A 16,633-nucleotide genomic window follows, 5' to 3' on the forward strand; every position below is an offset into this window, starting at 1 on the left:
CTTCTGTAGTGACGGGGTATTACTCTCCCGTACACTACATAACCCCTGTCCACCTTATGAAGACTGTAAAATTATGTTTTATAACCTGATAGAATTGCTCGTCTTTCTGCTCAAGGGGCGGCGTTTCAGCTTCACTTCTGCCCAGGCAGCCTCCCCCCAACCGCTGTTCTGAAGCGCCGCCCAGCTCATCAATATTCACTTCGCTGGGCGGCTTCTGCTGTCCCCGACGTTCCTAGATTCGGCGCATGCGCCTGGCACCCTCACTGGCCGGGATCGCATCGTGCCTGCGTCCCCTCTGCTTCTTTGAGGCCGCTTCAGCCTCTGCGCCTGCGTCGGGCACTTTTCTCAGCAGCACAGAAGCCGCCCAGCGAAGTGAATATTGATGAGCTGGGAGGCGCTTCAGAACGGCGGTTGGGGGAGGCTGCCTGGGCAGAAATAAAGCTGAAAAGCCGCCCCTTGGGCAGAAAGACGAGCAATTCTATCAGGTTATAAAACATCATTTTACAGTCTTCATAAGGTGGACAGGGGTTAGACTTATATGTTTTTAATACACAATAGAAGACCTGTGCATGCATATATATAGATAATTATGCTTATTCGGCCTGTCAGTGTCCCTTTAAGGCCATGTTGACAACAACATTGTACTTTCCTTTTTAAAAGGGTTTCTGTCACTAGAGTTTTGACTATTAAACTGGCTGACATTAGCGATGTGCTAATGTTAGCTGCACCTAACTGTGCTATGGGATGAAAGGTCATACCCCACTTAACATATTCCTAATAATATCAATAAAAACACTGCCAATTTGATTGGAAAATATTTTTTTACTAAATTAATAATTTAACATTAACCACTTCAGCCCCGCTAGCTGAAACCCCCTTCATGACCAGGCCACTTTTTACACTTCTGCACTACACTACTTTCACTGTTTATCGCTCGGTCATGCAACTTACCACCCAAATGAATTTTACCTCCTTTTCTTCTCACTAATAGAGCTTTCATTTGGTGGTATTTTATTGCTGCTGACATTTTTACTTTTTTTGTTATTAATCAAAATGTAACGATTTTTTTGCAAAAAAATGAAATTTTTCACTTTCAGCTGTAAAATTTTGCAAAAAAAACGACATCCATATATAAATTTTTCGCCAAATTTATTGTTCTACATGTCTTTGATAAAAAAAAAATGTTTGGGCAAAAAAAAAAAATGGTTTGGGTAAAAGTTATAGCATTTACAAACTATGGTACAAAAATGTGAATTTCCGCTTTTTGAAGCAGCTCTGACTTTCTGAGCACCTGTCATGATTCCTGAGGTTCTACAATGCCCAAACAGTAGAAAACCCCACAAATGACCCCATTTCGGAAAGTAGACACCCTAAGGTATTCGCTGATGGGCATAGTGAGTTCATAGAACTTTTTATTTTTTGTCACAAGTTAGCGGAAAATGATGATTTTTTATTTTTTTTCCTTACAAAGTCTCATATTCCACTAACTTGCGACAAAAAATTAAAAATTCTAGGAACTCGCCATGCCCCTCACGGAATACCTTGGGGTGTCTTCTTTCCAAAATGGGGTCACTTGTGGCGTAGTTATACTGCCCTGGCAATTTAGGGGCCCATATGCGTGAGAAGTACTTTGCAATCAAAATCTGTAAAAAATGACCGGTCAAATCCGAAAGGTGCACTTTGGAATGTGTGCCCCTTTGCCCACCTTGGCTGCAAAAAAGTGTCACACATCTGGTATCGCCGTACTCAGGAGAAGTTGGGGAATGTGTTTTGGGGTGTCATTTTACATATACCCATGCTGGGTGAGAGAAATATCTTGGCAAAAGACAACTTTTCACATTTTTTTATACAAAGTTGGCATTTGACCAAGATATTTCTCTCACCCAGCATGGGTATATGTAAAATGTCACCCCAAAACACATTCCCCAACTTCTCCTGAGTACGGCGATACCACATGTGTGACACTTTTTTGCAGCCTAGATGCGCAAAGGTGCCCAAATTCCTTTTAGGAGGGCATTTTTAGACATTTGGATCCCAGACTTCTTCTCACACTTTCGGGCCCCTAAAAAGCCAGGGCAGTATAAATACCCCACATGTGACCCCACTTTGGAAAGAAGACACCCCAAGGTATTCAATGAGGGGCCTGGCGAGTTCATAGAATTTTTTTTTTTGCATAAGTTAGCGGAAATTGATTTTTTTTTTGATTTTTTTCTCACAAAGTCTCCCTTTCCGCTAACTTAGGACAAAAATTTCAATCTTTCATGGACTCAATATGCCCCTCACGGAATACCTTGGGGTGTCTTCTTTCCGAAATGGGGTCACATGTGGGGTATTTATACTGCCCTGGCTTTTTAGGGGCCCTAAAGCGTGAGAAGAAGTCTGGAATATAAATGTCTAAAAAATTTTACGCATTTGGATTCCGTGAGGGGTATGGTGAGTTCATGTGAGATTTTATTTTATGACACAAGTTAGTGGAATATGAGACTTTGTAAGAAAAAACTAACAAAAAAAATATATATATTTCCGCTAACTTGGGCCAAAAAAATGTCTGAATGGAGCCTTACAGGGGGGTGTGATCAATGACAGGGGGGTGATTAATGACAAGGGGGTGATCACGCATATAGACTTCCTGATCACCCCCCTGTCATTGATCACCCCCCTGGTAAGGCTCCATTCAGAAGTCCATATGATTTTTACGGATCCATGGATACATGGATCGGATCCGCAAAACACATGCGGACGTCTGAATGGAGCCTTACAGGGGGGTGATCAATGACAGGGGGTGATCAGGGAGTGTATATGGGTGATCACCCCCCTGTCATTGATCACCCCCCTGTAAGGCTCCATTCAGACGTCCGTATGATTTTCACGGATCCATGGATACATGGATCGGATCCGCAAAACACATGCGGACGTCTGAATGGAGCCTTACAGGGGGGTGATCAATGACAGGGGGTGATCAGGGAGTGTATTTGTTTTTAGTGTCTCCAAATTCTGAGCCATAGTTTTTTTTATTTTTTGGGTGATTGACTTAGGTAGGGTCTCATTTTTTGCGGGATGGGGTGACAGCTAGATTGGTACTATTTTGGTGGGCATACGTCTTTTTGATCGCTTACTGTTGTACTTTTTGTGATGTAAGGTGACAAAAAAATGGTTTATTTAGCACAGTTTTTATTTTTTATGGTGTTCATCTGAGCGGTTAGGTCATGTGATATGTTTATAGAGCCGGTCGATACGGACGCGTCGATACCTAATGTGTCAATTTTTTTTTCCCCCCTATTTTTTACCATTTTTTTTTTTACTTTATTTGGGGAAAATGACGTTTTTGTTTATTTTTAATTGAAACTTTTAATTTTTGGGGGGAAAACTTTATTTTTTTTAACTTTTTTTAACTTAAATTTTTGTCTCACTTTGGGGCTTCAACTTTTGGGGGTCTAATCCCGTTTACAATGGATTCCAATACTTCTGTACATTGGCTGTATGAGTAATACTGTGTGTATTACTCATACAGCTTCTGGCCTGTGAAATCCAGGGGGCTGGATCGCGCTGCCTTCCATGCCATCGGGTCCCCCCTACAGCCGCATGGGGACCCGATGGCACCGCCGCAGCCGCCACCGCAACAGTGAAAAGACGCAAACCGCAGGTCTGAATTGACCTGCGGTCTGCGGCGGTCGCCGGCGCCGGGGGCGGGGGGTTGCGGGTCACGGGACCCCCCCTCGCATTTAGCCAAAGTGCCTTCTCAATTAATTGAGCAGGCACCGGGTTCCGATCACCGCCCGCCGGTGATCGGAAATACACGTATCTGTACGCCCTGTGTCCTTAAGGGGTTAAAGGGGTTGTCTCACTTCAGCAAATGGCATTTATCATGTAGATAAAGTTAATACAAGGCGCTTACTAATGTATTGTGATTGCCCATATTGCCTTCTTTGCTAGCTTGATTTATTTTTCCATCACATTATACACTGCTCGTTTCCATGGTTACAACTAGTGATGAGCGGCAGGGGTCATATTCGAATTCGCGATATTTCGCGAATATTTTTAGAATATTCGTTGAATATTCGAAATTTCGCGATTTTTTTCTTGAAAAAAATCGGCAAGGTAATGATTGTGTAATATGCAAATTTTCGTAATTCGAATTTTCGGATTCGAATTTCTTTTGTGAATATTTCAACTTACAACTATTAGCCAAAAAAGATTATAGCACTATATTAGCTAAATTGCTCTATATTAGATTTTTCGAATATTCGTAATATATAGCAATATAGCGAATATTCGAAAAAAACGAATATAGAGCAATTTAGCTAATATAGTGCTATAATCTTCTTTGTCTAAAAGTTGAAAAATTCGCAATAAAAATTCGAATCCGAAAAGTCGAATTACGAAAACTCGCATATTACACAATCATTACCTTGCCGATTTTTTCAAGAAAAAAAAATCGTGCATTTTCGAATATGACCCCTGCCGCTCATCACTACACCTAAAGTCAAGTATATTGCAGCCTTCTCAGTGGCCCACAAGCTAGAAGCAGGAAGGGATCATGTGTACTGATAAAAAAAAAAAAAAAAAAATAGAAAACAAAAAAGATCGGGAAAAAAATAAATCGGGAAAAAAATCGAATATTCGAAATTGTTAATATATTACTATATTCGAAATATTCGCGAATTTTCGAAGTACCTATATTCGCGATAAAAATTCGAAATTCGAATATTCGTGATCAACACTAGTTACAACCACCCTGCAATCCAGCATCACTGGCCATGCTGCACACTATAGGAAACGGCGCTAGCCTCTCCAGTGGCTGGGACCATGGGATAGTGCATTGGTATGTATGTGCAGTAACTCCCCTCCGGCCACCTCGTATCTGCACTGCAGTGGGAATTGAGCGATTGGAGTTGTTGTGTATTCCTACGTATGTGCACTCTTATGTTCCTGGCCACCAGAGAGGCTGCCGCTTTTTCCTGTAGTGTGCAAGCACGGCCACCGCTGCTGAATTGCATGGTGGACATAACCCCTGGATACAAGCAGTGTATAATGTTACGGAAATACGAATCAAGCCAGCAATGGAAGCAATATGGACAGAAACAAAACATTAGTAAGTGCCTTGTATTAACTTTCTCTACATGATAAATACCATTCTGTGGACACAAAAATGAGTGTTTGTTGGCACACTGCCAACAGAAGATGCGCTGCCGACAATAATGTTACCTGTAAATGAAAGCAAACAAGTGCTGATGAACTTGCTACATACTTTTCCTGCCCGTGTGAAGGGTCCCTAACAGAAATCCAAGGGGTTATCCAAGACTATAAAAATGCTCCCCTATATGCCGGGCCCCTCACAATGAATATACTTACCTGGCTCCCTGCGCCACTCTTGTACCCCGCACCGCCACTGCTGCTTTTCCCCGTGCATAGATGATAACATCCGGTGTCGGCGAGGGGGCAGCTAAAGGCAGGCGGGGATGACCCTTCCTAGTGTCACCCTTGATGCTAGTGAGGCTTCCCCCCCCCGTCCCCGCCTGCCATTGGCTGCTTCCCCCGGACACCGGATGTTTTCATCCCCGCACGGGGAGAAGCAGCAGCGGCGGTGCGGGGGGACCAGGAGCGGCGCAGAGAGCGGGGGCCAGGTAAGTAGAATCAGTGTGAGGGGCATTTTTATAGTCTTGGATAACCCCTTAAAGGGGTTGTCCCAGCAAAAGCATTCTACAGGTTTCAAAGCAGCACCTGCATCTGTGAATACTTTTGTAATTGCAAGTAAATATCCAAGTTATTCAATAAAAATCTGTAAACCACAACATACTGTTTGTTCTTTTCCTTTTTTTGCGGTCCACCAGCTCCATCCTTTCACTGCCACCAGCTGAATCTGTTATACACTATGACTGTTATAGGGAGAGACCTGCAGCAGAAAGGATATGCCCCCTGAGAATGGACCCAGACCCCCCCCCCAACTGCGATAGGAAGAGAACTGCAGCAGAAAGGATATGCCCCCTGAGAATGGACCCAGACCCCCCCCACCCCGAACTGTGATATGAAGAGAATTACAGCAGAAAGGATATGCCCCGTGAGAATGGACCCAGACCCTCCCCCCCCCCCCCGAACTGCGATAGGAAGAGAATTGCAGCAGAAAGGATATGCCCCCTGAGAATGGACCCAGACCCTCCCCCCCCGAACTGCGATAAGAAGAGAATTACAGCAGAAAGGATATGCCCCGTGAGAATGGACCCAGACCCTCCCCCCCCCCCCCCCCGAACTGCGATAGGAAGAGAATTGCAGCAGAAAGGATATGTCCCCTGAGAATGGACCCAGACCCTCCCCCCCCCCGAACTGCGATAAGAAGAGAATTGCAGCAGAAAGGATATGCCCCCTGAAAATAGACCCAGACCCCCCCCCCCGAACTGCGATAGGAAGAGAATTGCAGCAGAAAGGATATGCCCCCTGAAAATGGACCCAGACCCTCCAACCTCCCCCCCCCCCCCCGAACTGCGATAGGAAGAGAATTGCAGCAGAAAGGATATGTCCCCTTTAAGAATGGACCCCCTTCCCCTGAGCAGTGATAGGGAAAGAGCCGATTATACGGGTGATCAGAAAAATTATAACTGAACAATCCTGGATGACACACCCAGGTTTCGTTACAGCCTGTAACCACGGAGACAAAAAGCTCTGCACAATAGCTGCAGGCACAGAGCAGTATAATATGTTTAACATATGCTATTTGCAGAATTACTTCTTTGTATAATATATGCATTGGATCAATACAGTATGTTTTAATATTACCTGGTGCTCTGCCATCCATGTCATCCATACACTCCTTGTATTTCTTTGCCAGTAAAGGATATAGATTGGAAGGTTCAATGTTTTTTCCTGCCTTCGCCAAAGCTTCTGCCGTGGCAATATGCATGACAGTGTCATCACTTACTATCCACGTTTTTACATCTATGTTCTCAATGCCTCCTAGTTCGGCCAGTGCAGCATGAATCTTTGAACCCTTTGTACAGAACTCCCATTCGCGATTTTTGTAACCGAGGGCATCTCCGGCACCACTGAGCACCATGGCTGCGACATAATTCTCCACTATTCCGGAACACATGGCAAGTCCACAGAAAGGCTTACAGAGACCTGTAAACAGGAGCTGGGAACAGAAAGTTATCATTTAATGCAATGGATAATCTCAGGTTCTCTTGACATCAAACTAAAGCAAAATGGAAGTTTTTACACATCATTCATGAAGCAGGAGCTCAGGATGAACACAGACGGCTATAACAGTACTTACAGAGTCTATGGCTTCTTAGTGTCGGACTGCAAGGACACAAAGTAGCACATTTATTAAGACTGGCCTCCCCATAACTTCGGCGCACCCAGCGCCAGTTCTAAATGTAAGACCATGTTCTATGCCTAAAACAGTCATAGAAAATGGTAAATGAGAAGGGCCTTCCGGCCCAGCCCCTTCCCCGCCAGCACCAAGCAAGGCGAAGTCGCAGATAGCGGTGCAATGGCTCATTTCAGAATAGTAAATGACCCCCAAAGTGTTGTGATTTAATGTTAAATCACTTATCTCTTTATCTCTGTATGGACAACAAATAGTTAACACTGGCAGTATTAGCCCTAGTTCCCAGGGCGATGGGCTGGGTCTGCCCCTGTCTAGTAGGATTCTTAGCTGAGCAGAGTTAGTGGCAACAGGTTTGTGTGTTCTTGAAGAGAAGGCTAGGCCAGAAGAGAAGTCTGCTGCAAGAAAACACTTCCTGAAATTGGCCAGAAAACAACTTAATTATTGATATACATAAAAATCCATAAAGAACATATTTCCAGGCTCTTCTACTGTCATCCAAGATGGCCACATTGCTTCTCAGACTACTTGATTCACACTGTGCATCGGTAATCCAAGACAATTCCTGCTTGTCCAGACCTGCTCTTGGATTGGCTGACACTGTTCACCTCAGCAATGCTGGCCAATCGCAGGGCAGCAGGAAGTGTTTTGGGCACAGTATGCAAGAGGTAGTCTGAGAAGCGTGGCAGCCATCTTGGATGACAGGAGGGGAGCCAGGGAACCTGCTGACGTTGAGCTAAAAAGATGAAGACGGGGGTCATCAGGTCTGTTCATTCACCACTTAATAAGAAATTATTTTCCTGAACCCGAGGGTCACTTAAGAGATTGTCCAAAGGGCCCAACCCCTCTAAGAACAGTTTGCACTTTAAAGTCACACACATATATAAGTCCCTGTCTGCCTCAAACAACTATAAGGCCCCTTTCACACGAGCATGATGAATTAGGTCCGGATGCGTTCAGGGTGCGTTCAGTGAAACTCGCACTATTTTGCAAGCAAGTTCAGTCAGTTTTGTCTGCGATTGCGTTCAGTTGTTCAGTTTTTTCCGTGCGGGTGCAATGCGTTTTGATGCGTTTTTCACACACGTGATAAAAACAGAAGGTTTACAAACAACATCTCCTAGCAACCATCAGTGAAAAACGCATTGCATCCGCACCTGCCTCCGGATGCTATGCGTTTTTTAACTGAAGCCCCATTCACTCCTAAGGCCTAGTTCACACTTCAGTGTTTGGTCAGTGATTTCCATCAGTGATTTGTGAGCCAAAACCAGAAGTGGAGCCTCCATAGACATTAGGTAGAAGGGAAAGATCTGCTCCTGTTCTATGTTTAGAGCTGCACCTGGTTTTGGCTCACAAATCACTGATGGAAATCACTGACCAAACACTGAAGTGTGAACGAGGCCTAAGGCCCCTTTCACACGGGCGAGTTTTCCGTGCGGGTGCGATGCGTGCGGTGAACGCATTGCACCCGCACTGAATCCTGACCCATTCATTTCTATGGGGCTGTGCACACGAGCGGTGATTTTCACGCATCACTTGTGCGTTGCGTGAAAATCGCAGCATGCTCCTCTTTGTGCGTTTTTCACGTAACGCAGGCCCTATAGAAATGAATGGGGTTGCGTGAAAATCGCATGCATCCGCAAGCAAGTGCGGATGCGGTGTGATTTTCACGCATGGGTTCTAGGTGACAGTCTATTCACTGTATTATTTTCCCTTATAACATGGTTATAAGGGAAAATAATAGCATTCTGAATACAGAATGCTTTGTATAATAGTGCTGGAGGGGTTAAAAATAATAAAAAAGTTAACTCACCTTCTCCTCTTGTTAGCGCAGATGCCGGTCTGTTCTTTATCTGTGGGCTAAAGGACCTTTGATGACGTCAGATCACATGCTCCATCACCATGGTGATGGACCATGTGATTGGAGCATGTGATCTGACGTCACCTCAGGTCATTCAGTCCACAGCTAAAGAACAGAGTGGAATCTGCGCGAACAAGAGGAGAAGGTGAGTTAACTTTTTTATTATTTTTAACCCTTCCAGCACTATTATACAAAGCATTCTGTAGTCAGAATGCTATTATTTTCCCTTATAACCATGTTATAAGGGAAAATAATACAATCTTCAGAACATCAATCCCAAGCCCGAACTTCTGTGAAGAAGTTCGGGTCTGGGTACCAAACATGCGCGATTTTTCTCACGCGAGTGCAAAACGCATGACAATGTTTTGCACTCGCGCGGAAAAATCGCGCATTTTCCCGCAACGCACCCGCCTCTTATCCGGGCAAAAAACATGACGCCCGTGTGAAAGAGGCCTAAGGGGCCAGGGCTGCGTGAAAAACGCAGAATATAGAACATGCTGATGTGTGAAGAAAGAAAACGCTCATGTACACAGACCCATTAAAATGAATGGGTCAGGATTCAGTGCGGGTGCTATGCGTTCACGTCACGCATTGCATCCGTGTGGAAAACTCACTCGTGTGAAAGGGGCCTGCCCTTAGTCACTCTCAGGCACATATTTGACACAAGAGCTCACAATTGCTGTCAGTGCGGCAAACACTCTCCTCTTCGTTGGAGCGTTGAACAGCTTCATAGTGTCCTCCGAGTGCTTGTGCTTACAGTCGGCTTATGTATTCCTCACATAAGTGCTAAAATAAGACCGACCCCTCCTCCATGACACAAATGCAGAGCATCCGTGATGTCCCTAGACAGCTCCCACCAGTGTCTCAGGGCACATTATGTCCATGGCTATTATTTCTCAATGGCCATGTGATAATCGACTCCCTTATCTATTCTGAGCTTCAAACAACTGTTGGGGTGTAAGATCCGGGCGTATGTCAGTCACATAATAAAGAACAGGCAAAATACTGTAGATTTTACAAGTAGTCAGGGCGGCCTGGTAAGAAGATCAAAAAGATAGGCACCTTGGCTACCCGCTCCTGCCACCTGCCTGGGGGCCAATGGATTGTGCGGTAAAGTTTCAATGAAGGAAAACGTCACAGAGTGAAGGACAAAAGCAGTAAATCTATGAAAGGCATAAAAGCTATGCTTTTCGAGAAAATACTGGTGTGTGCCTTTGGCCTGCATTACGTTAGACATAATGTACTATAAAGGCTTGGGACAGCGGACTGCAACCTGTAGCTACGTATATTCGCTAAGGAAGTGTATATTCCGATGGCTTTTTTTTTTACAAGGATTGCCCCAATTTTTTTGCACCGAAATCCACATAAAAAAGAAGACGACACTTTAAAACTGCAGTATATTACAGTATCAGGAAAGTGTATGAGATGACACATTTCTGCTGTGCGGCGATTGACCTGCCATGTGGATTTTGCCATTAAGGGTGAGATCTATGGCAAAACCACATCTAATCAACAACTACAAATTGTTATTAACCCCTACATTACCCTGCCATTTTTCACCTTAAGGACCAGGATATTTTTTGGAAATCTGACCAGTGTCACTTTATGTGGTGATAACTTTAAAACGCTTTTACTTATCCAGGCCATTCTTCTGAGATTTCTCGTCACATATTGTACTTCATGACAGTTGTAAATTTGAGTCAAAATATTTCTTTTTTTTTCTAAAGAAATACAAAATTTAGCCAAATTTTATAAAATTAGCAATTTTCCAAATTTCTATTTCTCTGCTTTTAAGGCCTCATGCACACGACAGTATTTTTTCACGGTCCACAAAACGGGGTTCCGTTGTTCCGTGATCCGTGTCCGTTTTTTCTTCCGTGATTTTTGGAGGATCACCGTGAGTTTTGGTGTCCGCCTGGCCGTGCGGAGCCAAACGGATCCGTCCTAACTTACAATGCAAGTCAATGGTGACGGATCCGTTTGACATTGACACAATATGGTGCAATTGCAAACGGATCCGTCCCCCATTGACTTTCAATGTAAAGTCAGGAGTCCCTATTGGAGTTTTCTCCATTCCGATGGTATATTTTAACTTGAAGCGTCCCCATCACCATGGGAACGCCTCTATGTTAGAATATACCATCGGATTTGAGTTACATTGTGAAAACTCAGATCGGACACTTCAAGTTAGAATATACTAAGAACTGTGGACATAATTGCCCCCTGCTGCCTGGCAGCACCCGATCTCTTACAGGGGGCTGTGATCCGCACAATTAACCCCTCAGGTGCCGCACATGAGGGGTTAATTGTGCATATCATAGCCCCCTGTAAGAGATCAGGTGCTGCCAGGCAGCAGGGGGCAGACCCCCTCCCTCCCCAGTTTTAAATTCATTGGTGGCCAGTGCGCCCCCCCTCGGCCCCCCGCCTCAGCTTCCACCAATGATGGGGGGGGATTTTAATTAGCGGGGGGAGAGGGGAGGCCGCACTGGCCACCAATGAATTTAATACAGGGGAGGGATTCCACTTGGAAATGTTTTTTTTACAGTATAAATCAATTTCTGAAGTTATTAGACTTATAGACTTCACGAAGTAATAACTTCGGCTCATCGGAGCCAATACATTCTAATACTGTACAGAGCACTGGTTCCATATAGTATTGAAACAAAGTTTTATGCGAATCGACTTTGGATGTTTCATCCGAAGTTGATTCGCTCATCCCTAAAAATATATATTTTTTAAATACTCACCTAACCACTTGCATGCAGGGGGACACTGACTGCTTACTGGAGACAGCAGGACCTGTGCCCCCTGCATAATGACGTCACATAATCAGGCTCTGAGTGTCAGGTCTTTCTGCCTCCAGGGAGGAGCAAGTGTCCCTGCACGTGCCCGTGGTTGAAGTGAGTATTTTATTTTTTTAGTTGCCAGTCAAAAAAAAAAAATGGGGGCACTATGGAGGACATTATGACTGCTGGGGCCACTATAGGGAATATAATTGATGCTAGGGGCCACTATGGGGCATTATTTTCAATAGGGGCTACTATGGGGGGACATTATGTGTACTGTAGGTGTTGGGATAATCCAATGAAATTCATCCAGATGCAAAATGTTGCTGAAAACAGCTATACGGCCAGAAAATGGATGCACAAAAGGGTTAAAATGGCCTTGGAAAATGGGCAACGTGCTGTTTCTTTTTAGATTTTTTTGCATGTAGCCTTAAGGCCCTCTGAGACATACAGTCCGTGAGCGGGCCATATGTCCCAGGGCGGCATTGATCGCGCGCACGGGAGTACACAGCATCATAGATTACAATGATGCTGTGCACGTTAGGCCGTCTGCGGGGCTATTGTCCTGCACTCATATGATCTTATGAGTGCAGGACAATAGTCCCGCGGGAGGCCCGACGTGCACAGCATCATTGTAATCTATGATGCGGTGTACTCCCGTGCGCGCGATCAATGCCGCTCCAGGACATATGGCCCGCGCTCACGGACCGTATGTCTCAGAGGGCATGCGGTCGTGTGCAAGAGGCCTAAGTCTCATTTACACGTCTGTGTCCGTGCTTTAATCCGTAAAAAAGGTGGTCAGTGAAGCCTCCGTGAAGATGTCCGTGATGGGTCCATGTGTGCATTTTTTGCTGTCTGTGTGTCAACTGCACAGCTGAAAAATAATTTTTAAAGCATCTCTTCCTAATGATCCATGAAACACATGGCATCCGTGTTGCATCCATGGTTTTCACTGACCCATAAGACTATAATGGGCGAGATGGATCCGTGAACAAAATAGAGCGTGCTTCTGTGCTAAAAACACGGACCGTGGTAAACCCAAAAAATTATGTGTGAATACGCACATTAAAATGAGGGGGGGAGTGATGTTCTTTACATGGGACTGTATTTTGGAGGGCTGAAGAGAGGCAAGTGATGTTTTTTTTTTTTTACTTCCTGTAACAGTGGCGGCTCCAGAGCCTGGTCTCGGGAAGGGGCACTTCCAGATTATTTTCTGTCCACCGCCACAAGACTACACAGTCTAGAGGTATACTGTATATTGTGTGGCACAGTGTATGCTATATGTGTATAACAAACATATTCCACATGAAAACTTACAATTACTTGGCTTGGCCCTTGGAGATCTCGGACACCACTTCAACACTTGGCTGGGGGGCTCGGCGGAGCTGATGTTGTGTTTTATCCTAATGAGAAATATTTCATAATAAGGATTTGGAGAAAGGGCAGAGGGAGAGCAGAGCAGGGAGAAGCCAGTGCTGCTACTAGGAGGTCATACCATGGGGAGTAATAAAGCCCACCATAATAGACAGTGCAAATAATACCCCCTTGTAATGCCCCTAGTTGAGCCAATGTCCACATAATGTGCCAGTATAAAATACTCCTATATAGTGCCCCCAGTAAATGCCCCCATAATGTACCAGTATAAAATGCACCATATATAGTGCCCCAGTAGATGCCCTCAGTGTCCCTCATAATTTGCAAGTATAAAATACCCCTTCTTAGTGCCCCCCGTAGATGACCACATAGTACGCCTCTCCCCCCTTCCCCATAGTACCCACCATAATGTGCCCCAGTATAAAATGTTACTGTACAGAGCCCCCATATAAAATACCCCTTCTTTGTAGCCTCAGTAGATGCCCCTATAGTGCCCACCAATAATGTGCCAGTAAAATGCGCCCCCATAGATGCCCCCCAATCATGTGCCAGCAACAAGAGGCCCCCCTAATGTGCAAGTAACAAGAGGCCCCCCTAATGTGCAAGTAACAAGAGGCCCCCCTAATGTGCCAGTAACAAGAGGCCCCCCTAATGTGCCAGTAACTAGAGGCCCCCCTAATGTGCCAGTAACTAGAGGCCCCCCTAATGTGCCAGTAACTAGAGGCCCCCCTAATGTGCCAGTAACTAGAGGCCCCCCTAATGTGCCAGTAACTAGAGGCCCCCCTAATGTGCCAGTAACTAGAGGCCCCCCTAATGTGCCAGTAACTAGAGGCCCCCCTAATGTGCCAGTAACTAGAGGCCCCCCTAATGTGCCAGTAACTAGAGGCCCCCCTAATGTGCCAGTAACAAGAGCCCCCCTAATGTACCAGTAAAACTATTGTACATATTTAAAAAAAAACACATACTTACCTCCATGTCAGCGATGCAGGCCTCTTCCGGCCTGTGTCCCGTGCTGTACGGCTCAGGCGGCGCGATAACCTCATCGAGCCGCTTGCGCCGGCCTCTGATAGGCTGCAGGCACTAGGCCTGCAGCCTATCAGGGAAAGGGACATTCCTCTCCCTCCCCTGCCCGTTCACATTTGCAGCACAGCCATCTGTATCGCTGTCCTGAGGACGGCGATACAGATGACTATGGAGATGAGCGCTCATCTCCCTGTGTCATGCGGCCGCCGCCCCCGCTTCTGAGCAGCTCGGGGGGCCCCGTTGCTCTCCCTGGATCCGCCAGTGTCCTGTAAAGGGGACACATATCTGGGCATAACGTGTAAATGGGGCACATCTGGGCATAACTAGTGTGAATGGCACACATGTGGGCACAACTACTGTGAAGGGGGCACAATACTGTGTAATGGCATAAAGGGGGAATAATTACTATGTGGGGGCATTGAGGGGACTGGGTGGGATTGGGTGTGTATAATTATTTTTAGGCAAAGTTACAGGCTTAGCTTATTATGAAAAATGTGCTGCACAAAATGTCCCTCTTTCTACTTTTCAAACGTTGGGAGTTATGCTTCATGAGAAAAACTCTTCACTCAGCCTTTCTCCAGGGAACAATAAATAACAGAAGCATTTCTGCATCCATGAGAAAGTCGTAAATAGCAGACTGGCCGTGGGTCTGATCACTATGAACCGGACCGGAATCAGACCTGCGATCAGCCCAGGATTTGCTCCTATATTATATATTTTAATGAAATTCTCCTTAGGGCTCATGTACACAAACAAATTTTTTTTACGCTTCCGTGGGTCTGCAAAAACAACGAAAGGTACTCCGTGTGCATTCCGTTTCCGTATTTCCGTTCCGCAAAAAAGTAGTACATGTCCTATTATTGTCCACAAATCACGGTCCGAGGCCCAATTCAAGTCAATGGGTCCACAAAAAAATACAGAACGCACACGGAACACATCCGTATGTCATCCGTATTTTGCGGATCCATACTGTAGAAATGCTATGCCCCACCCATATTGCTCATGTGTTTGGTGATTAATAAGTTACTGTTTCCGATCTGCAAAAAACGGATCACATACGGAAACCATACGGATGTGTTTTGTGGAATAACGGAACAGAAAATGACTTAAATCAGAAAAAAAAAACCCTCAGATACGGAACAACAGATCCATGAAAAACAGACCACAAAACAACAACGGTCGCGTGCATGAGCCCTTAGGGTGTGACCACATGGTCAGGTTTCCTGATGCAAACCCAAAACCAGGAGTGAATAAAAAAAATAGAGAAGAGAAGTCGTATCTGTCTTTTATACTTTCTCTCCTGTAATGATCCACTCCTGATTTTGGCTAAGGTCACCTGCCAATGTAGTCAGTGTTATCCAATACATTCCATGTAAGGGTTACATAGCATCATAAATCAATATAATGCTATGCCACCCAGTCAGTGTCAGTGAGGTCAGTGTTCTGTCTCTATTACCCTGCGTGTCTAGCAGCTAGGAAACATACAAACACATACAACAAGCTGTTTACAATACACAATTCTGCTGCTCTGCTCAGTCTCTTACCTTGTTGTATTGGGCTTCAGCGACTGCTGAAACAAATCTCACCTGTTAGACCGAGTGACTAGAGAAACTGATGCAAATTGTGTACATTACTCACCGCTGAAACCAGCACCAGCTCCCAACTCCTGTTTCTGCTGAGCACCATGTAGGAAGTGAAGCACTGCGCATGGACACAGCTGTCATTTTCAGTTTATCATGAGAGAATACCTGCGCCACCTTGTGGCAGAAGTCAGGAAGTATCAATAAATTGTAGTTGGCGTACAATTTGAACATTGAAGGGGTTAGCCACTTTCTGCTTATTGTTGACAAAGGTGTTTGAGAGATGATTATATGGCACTTACTAATATTGTGTTTTTTTTTTAATTCTGCAGCATTTTCTACATTTAACCACCTCCCATTGAATATAAATGTGGTTCTCTATCTCTGAATGGACGTTTCTGAATGTCCATTCAGAGATCACAGCTGCACGCTAATCGTGCAGCTGCAGATCAGGTTGCCCACTGTCAGTGACAGCAGGGCAACCCTTAGAGAAGGCAAGGACAGTGCCCAGGTGTCCCTGCCTTCTAGATCGCTGTATACACAGCACTCACCAAGTGCTGTGTATACAGAGCAGGAAGCGCTATGCCCTTCCTGTTCTGGCCCGGTGGTCATGTGATCGCCGGGACCGGAGAGTGCAGGAGCTGTGTGAGGTCTTTCAGAGACCTCGATCAGCCCTGCTCTGAGGCTGTAC

The 16,633-nt window shown here is 45.1% G+C and overlaps 1 protein-coding gene across 3 annotated transcripts in view; it reads right to left on the reverse strand.

Moving 5' to 3' along the window:
* ADPRH (ADP-ribosylarginine hydrolase) overlaps positions 1 to 16,092 on the reverse strand; it is a 30,086-nt gene extending 13,994 nt beyond the window's left edge. The window contains exons 1-2 of one of the 3 annotated variants that reach the window (XM_044303875.1): positions 16,001 to 16,092; positions 6,772 to 7,126 (exon numbers count right to left, since the gene is read on the reverse strand). In XM_044303875.1, coding sequence (XP_044159810.1) covers positions 6,772 to 7,126; positions 16,001 to 16,048 — 403 coding nt within the window. In that variant the 5' untranslated portion in view covers positions 16,049 to 16,092. The other 2 variants (XM_044303877.1, XM_044303878.1) reach the window with 2 other exon arrangements.
* Positions 16,093 to 16,633: the final 541 nt, after the last annotated feature.

Source organism: Bufo gargarizans, chromosome 8 (genome assembly GCF_014858855.1).
Source record: "Bufo gargarizans isolate SCDJY-AF-19 chromosome 8, ASM1485885v1, whole genome shotgun sequence".
NCBI classification, from domain to species: domain Eukaryota; kingdom Metazoa; phylum Chordata; class Amphibia; order Anura; family Bufonidae; genus Bufo; species Bufo gargarizans.